Source organism: Corella eumyota, chromosome 1 (assembly GCF_963082875.1).
Source record: "Corella eumyota chromosome 1, kaCorEumy4.1, whole genome shotgun sequence".
In the NCBI taxonomy this organism is placed as follows: Eukaryota; Metazoa; Chordata; class Ascidiacea; order Phlebobranchia; family Corellidae; genus Corella; species Corella eumyota.
In genome coordinates, this window is record NC_137490.1 from 10,041,419 (window position 1) to 10,048,460 (window position 7,042).

Genomic DNA, 7,042 nt, shown 5'->3' on the forward strand with positions numbered 1-7,042 from the left:
ATTATACTACAGTTTGAAGAAATATTAATAAAATTTTTTTTTTGTCTTTTAAGGTTACTCAATTGCTTTAAGTGTTTCAAAGGAGTCTTCTTTTTGCTTAGATGCAATATGTCAGAATTTAAATAAAGATGGTCCTCTGTCACTGTCAATATGTAAGCATACTGATGAAAATGATGCCCTTTTACTACCTAAGTGTAAAGATATTGAAAAAGATGATGCTCTTTCACTGCCAATGTGTAAGCATACTGATGAAAATGATGCCCTTTTACTACCTAAGTGTAAAAATATTGAAAAAGATGATGCTCTTCAACTGATTATATGTAAGGATACTGATAAAGATGATGCCCCTTTACTACCTAAGTGTAAAGATATTGAAAAAGATGATGCTCTTCAACTGCAAATATGTAAGGATACTACTAAAGATGATCTCCTTTTACTACCTAAGTGTAAAGATATTGAAAAAGATGATGCTCTTTCACTGCCAATGTGTAAGCATACTGATGAAAATGATGCCCTTTTACTACCTAAGTGTAAAAATATTGAAAAAGATGATGCTCTTCAACTGATTATATGTAAGGATACTGATGAAAATGATGCCCCTTTACTACCTAAGTGTAAAGATATTGAAAAAGATGATGCTCTTCAACTGATTATACGTAAGGATACTGATAAAGATGATGCCCCTTTACTACCTAAGTGTAAAGATATTGAAAAAGATGATGCTCTTCAACTGATTATATGTAAGGATACTGATAAAGATGATGCCCCTTTACTACCTAAGTGTAAAGATATTGAAAAAGATGATGCTCTTCAACTGCAAATATGTAAGGATACTACTAAAGATGATCTCCTTTTACTACGTAAATGTAAAGATATTAAAAAAGATGTTGCTGTTTTACTACCAATATGTGAAGATATTGAAAAACATGATGTTCCTTCATTATCAATATGTATACTAAAAAAGAAGGATATTGAAAAAGATAATGAAAAAAAAACATCAAGTGAAATTGAAAACGTTAAATTATCCAAGGGTATTGCCCTTTCTGTAACTGAAAATTGGCCTCCTAAATGTAATTTCCCAACACTTGGACATGATATCTTAACTGACAGTGGTTCTTTAGTAGTGCCTAAATGTGATTTCGAGTGCTTAAAAATCGGTAACAAGGTCAATGATGGCATCATAGATGCATTTCTTGAGATATGCACTCAACATGAACATCTGGTAAATGCATCTGTAAAAGTTCTGGCTTTTCCTTGTCATTTTGTTGTCTGGTTAAAGTTAGTTAAAAAACAACTTAATCCAGGTTACAGCAAATGGTTAAAAAAAAAATCTCCTATCCAAAATGATATTTGGATTTTTCCTGTTAATATTGGAAATAACTTTCATTGGGGTTTACTCATTGTGCTTTTATCGAAGCATTTAATAATTTATCTTGATTCAACTCACACTTATTCGATACCTGTACTTACACCAATACTGGAGTACATTAATTATGAAATAAAAAAAAATACTTGTAATGAAGATGATATATCGAAGTGGTATATTATTGCGCCTGAGGATACGACTTTGCAAAGAAACTCCTATGATTGCGGTATTATAATGCTATTAAATGCGTTTTATATTTGTGCTGGAAAATATTTACCATACAAACATGAAAATTCAGTATCTATACGAAACTGGTTGGCTACAAAAATATCATCATTCTTATTTAAAGAAAAAAAATATAATGGGGTGTGCACCAGTGATACCAAAGATAACCTAACCTACAGACATCCATTTGATTCTCTTAAAATTGGAAAAAAGTGCCCTGAAAATTACATAACAATTAACCATTTTTTAATAAATGCTGTATCTATTTTATTTACGTCAAACTTTAGTCTGTGTCATGCAGGAAAAAACTGTCTAAAACCTAAAAAAAATGAAAAAATGATCTTCTGTGAGGGTGAATGTCGTGATTGGTATCATTTACAATGTTTAAAAATTCAGTCCACACGAAAACTTCCAAAACGTTATTTTTGTCCGGAGTGTAAAGATGATCGACAAAAAAAAAAGCAAAATATTTTCAATCAAATTGGTTTAATTGATCAAAAAGCTATAAAGTCCCATATTTTAATGGGAAACTGTGATGTGCACATCAATAATGTCATGAACAAAAAAGTTAAATCAAATCGGTAATATTGGTTGATTTAATATTTTTTTAAGGTATATAAATTCTTATTAAACAATTATATACAATGTATTTTAATAATTAATTTTGTACAGAATGATAAATTTTGAAAAAAGATTCGGGGATCGAAAGTATGCAGCTCCTGATAAACGAATTCATGAATTGGATATTTCTGTGTTTGGTGATGACACAGAAAGAATTGTGCATTACTTAACAAAAATTGCTTTTACTTTTGTTGGGTAAATTTTATATTTTTTTTATGCTTTAGAATTTCTAGTATGCAAAAAAATGTTATTTTTATATCCTATTTTATTACAGAGATGGATTTGAAAACAAGGGAGTAGCATTGGTTTTCGATGTTTTGCTAGCAGAAGCCACATTTTTTGGTCTTTCTCAAATAAAAAACATAACTTTACATCAAGCCGAACAGGTAAAGTTCAATTCAATGCTATTACAGAATTATATGCGTTTTAAGATTATCATGGTCGAAATCTTAGATTTCAAAACATATTGTTATGTCAATATACTTATTATTTTTATTCTTTTCTGTCTTGTCCCAATTTTGAATAAAGATAACTTTTGCTCCTTAGAGTTTATAAAAAAACTTCAGTATATTGTACAATATCATCTAAAACTTCAGTATATTGTACAATATCATATTGCGTTTTAGGCTACCCATTCTCTAAATTTATTGATTACTTATTAATAGGTATTTGTTTTTTAAAAAATTTAAAGATTATTATTAATTTCTTGAGTTTTGGTCAGTTATATTCCATATTATTATTAACTCAAAAATGGATTAAAATTTTAATTTTTTTTGTTTAATATATTTAAATGCTTGTTTGTTTATTAAAAATTAAAGTTTTATATTAGGCTTTCAAAATTTAGTGTAATGTATATTCTGATATCAACAATTTCAAACTGAGTTAAAACTTTGTTTATTATTAAAGATTAATTTTAAAAATGATCAAATGATTTTAACCATCTTTTATTTATCAAATAAATCTAGTTTTATTTTTAACTACATAAAAATTTATTTTTTTATATCTATAGGCTGTTAAAAAACACAATCAACTGTAGCTGTGTGAATGATATTTAAATCGAACAGCCCCACTACCGTGTGGAATGGCATTTTTCTATAAAACAACATTGAAAAGGCATCAAAAAAAAGATACTAAAGACGATTTTAAAAAAAAAAACGGAACATTGAAACTTGACTTTAAATTGTATTTTTTTACATGTTTTATATTTATAAAGTAGAAGAGGAAAATGATTAATTCCATTTATTTGGAAACTGTTTACTAAAAAATTTGATATTATGATTGTTAATTTTCCTTGTATATTGTTTCAAATAACGACCTTTTTTTCGCTTAATACAACAAATTAAAACCTTATGATGCTTTCGTCACTTTAAACTAACGTCTGTGCTTAATTTAGTTAAATAGACGAAAACAAAATCGAAAATTCTTGGGTATAAAATAAGCTACATGGGTGTGTCGTAGGGACGCGTTTTTAAGCTAGCCGTGAACTCTGGGCCCGAGGATGAATAATGTGGCATTCATGCGACCTAAACCCTAAACCTTTTGGCTTATACTCCTGTTACATAACCGCTATACAACACTTTTTTAAACCACTTTGTGGTGCGTGAGTAAATTATCGATAGCATATAAAAGTTGCGACTATATCATAACAATTTCAAATCGACTTATATATGTGATCGTAATAACAAAAATATGCAAATTACTTCTTTTAATTCAACACCCACCGTATAGGCAAAAAAATACAATTACAACATTAAACAATCAATACGAATAGATTACCAAGCAACAGTTATTTAAAATTTTTCTATTTTTACCTGCATTATTTTTCCACATTTCTAAAAGTATTTTTGCCACATTTTTTTACCACATCTTTTCCGAAATCATAATGCCACATTTAACAAAAATAAATTTTTGCCACATTTTTTTACCACATTTTTTTTACCACATTTCTTTACCACATTTTTTCGCCACATTTTTTGCCACATTTTTTTACCACATGTGGCAAAAAATCTCACAACCCCTATTGTATTTTTTCGGATAATTATAACGACAGTGGTTCCAAAATTTGTTGAATCAATGTAATAAAATTAAGAAATATGTTACAATTAACTAGATTTATTTAATGATAACGCAATAATATATTATAAATTTAATATGTTATAATTGAATAATTAATATATAAAATATTTCCAAAATATTGTAAAGTTGTCAATCACGTGTGTTGGCCTATAACGTAAAATACTTATTTTTAATGACTTCACAAACAAAAAGCTTTTACTAGAGTACGCGAAATTAAAGAGAATTGTAAAACTTACAAAATATTTAATTGCACGTTTTTCAGTTTTGTATCCAATTAACTCTTTTTTAACTTTGGATTGTACAATATTGGCATTATTTATTTTGGTTAATAAATTAAAAAAAGTTTAAATCACTACTTAATAATTTTTTTTAAATAAATCAAAGCACCGCAGCAGGTGTCAATTATATTTAATTAAAAACACTTTGACCGTGTTATCGGTCTGCAAACAAGTTATTGATTAAAATGAAAATAATTTAATGAATATAAAAACAAAAATAGTAAGTTCTTATATTTAAGTGAGTTTTTTTAAAACTTAAAAAATATCAGAAACAAAAAGCCTAACTTTTTTATTTATTATATATACATAAACAATTATTTAACTTTAATTTTAAAACGAATGTTATAATACATTGTACTGACATAAAGGTTTGTAATATTTTTAAGATATTAAACTGTTTGATCCTGATATAAATATATAAAATTTAAGAATTTTAAATATATTTTAAATTAAAATATAAACTTTTTTATAATTATACAAAATTTTAACGATCAAACACACATTTATTGAAATGACAATTTATTACTTAACTAAGTTCGAATGCAAAAAAACGATTTTTACTTTTTAATAATCAAACGGTTATTAAAGTATAGTTAACAAAAAATGTAAATGTTTTTACCCATTTTCCGAGTTTTCATGTTATGTCACGCAAATAAGCAAACTTTAAAGGCAAAATAAAGATATTCAATTTTTATTAAATAAACGAGAGTTAAAATATAATTAACAAACAACAATTAACTTTTATACACATTTATATTTTTCACTTTAACACGGACAGCGAACAAGACGATATTTGACGAGTAAAACTTAATCCACCGTACGAAAATATATTATTGGATCGCGTGAATCCACTGATTATTAAATAGATCAAAGGATCGAATAGGTCGGAGGTGTTGATGGTTAATCTAAATGGGTGAGGGTTGGTGTAGGGGTTAATTTATGCGACCTTTTTGTTTAATTTGATATCCGTTAAATATACGTTCGATTCTTGTAATATCCATTTAATATATATTCAATTCATTCAATATAACTCGATCTTTTCGATCCGTTGGTTGATTCAGTGAGATTTATATTTGACAGGACAAGAGAAGACATGAACATTATTAAATCATTCAAGCGGAAGAAAGCGTTAAGGCCCGTTCACACGGCGTACGCAACGCAACGTAACGTAGTGTAAGATTTCGCAACCATTTAAAATGTACAGACCCATTCACACGTACGAAAGTTTGCGTAATTTACGTAAGATTTCGTAAAGTTTTGTAGCCGAAGCGAAATTTACGCAAGATTTCGTAAGCAGTAAGCCTATTTTTCGAAGCATTTTATTAATATTTGAAAAAATCCCTAGTGGTAATAAAAGTAGCTACTGTACTAGTAGCAGAAGCCTTGTTTTGTTGTTGTCCGAAAAATTCAAAATCTATGACAGGCTAACGTTTTATTTGAATCCAATTAATTAAACATCGTTTTAGTTCACTATTCCACCCTAAAATATACTAGGTCTACAATGACAAGGTTGAAAATTTACAATATGTTTAATTATGAAAAAAAGTACAAACTACGCGTACACCCACTAGTCAGCTAGTCTCCAAGTTGTGAAAAGGAAATTTTTTGCTTTTAAGTGTTTATTTAGATTTGCCAACCTTATTTTTAAATAAATTTGCTAAAATCCCAAACTAATTGAAGCAGGTAAAAACTGAAAAAAAAGCCAGAAATTTAAACAAGGTTTATTCTTTAGCATGAATTGAATTTTAGCATAGCAGACTAGCTTTTTAATATTTTGCCAATTTTTAATGTAGAGATAAGGGTAAAATGACGAATTTAGATTCATACAGTAATGCAAATTTAAATGAAATGTTAATTGTGGAGGTACAGGCTTATCCACAATTATATGACCCTTCTAGTCAGTCATTTCATGACAAGTACATGAAAATTAATGCATGGTCAGAAATTTCTGCCACTCTGGATTGTCCAGGTATGAAAATGGATTGATAATCACAAATACACTTAACATTTTGTAGTGTAATGGCAACACCTTCACTTTTTTGTGAAAATTTTTGGTTCGATTCCAAACAAAATGTTCTTAAAAAATTATTTTAGTTTTACTAAAAAATTTGCAATCATGTGTGTAGTATAAGATTTGGCACTAGGCGCAAATCCACATTTTTTCTGATAAGCCTATTGTGTAAATATTAAAAAAATAGTTTCAGTTTTGCAAGAAAAGTGGAAGGGTTTGAGAGACAAGTTTGTTAGGGAAAAAAAGAAAAAGGAAGTAGCTACGAAAAGTGGGTCAGCAGCTAGCTATGTAAAATATTGGGCACTATTTGGCCCAATGTCTTTTCTTAACCCCTACATTAAACCTAGAAGGTGGGCTGTTTATAGTAATTTTAAGGTTTTTTTTTATACCAGTTGTCACATATTGTTACTAAAATATAAAAGTTTTAGAACTTCAAGTAATTTAACATTTGATCCACCCCAAAAA

General features: G+C 28.0%; 1 protein-coding gene across 1 annotated transcript; it reads left to right on the plus strand.

Annotated features, from left to right (window-relative positions):
* The first annotated feature begins 2,077 nt into the window (after positions 1-2,077).
* LOC145763854 (uncharacterized) lies at positions 2,078-3,360 on the plus strand. The gene is made up of 4 exons (XM_082575390.1): positions 2,078-2,172; positions 2,264-2,407; positions 2,487-2,598; positions 3,222-3,360. Exons 1-4 carry the CDS (start codon positions 2,114-2,116, stop codon positions 3,246-3,248), a joined length of 342 nt encoding a protein of 113 aa, XP_082431516.1. The 5' UTR covers positions 2,078-2,113; the 3' UTR covers positions 3,249-3,360.
* The last annotated feature ends 3,682 nt before the right edge of the window (positions 3,361-7,042 follow it).

Coding starts and splice junctions, on each gene's coding strand:
- LOC145763854 (XM_082575390.1), top strand. CDS start 2,114: ATGGGAAACTGTGATGTGCACATCAATAATGTCATGAACAAAAAAGTT. Junction 2,173..2,263: donor AAAAAAGTTAAATCAAATCG/GTAATATTGGTT, acceptor AATTTTGTACAG/AATGATAAATTTTGAAAAAA. Junction 2,408..2,486: donor ATTGCTTTTACTTTTGTTGG/GTAAATTTTATA, acceptor ATTTTATTACAG/AGATGGATTTGAAAACAAGG.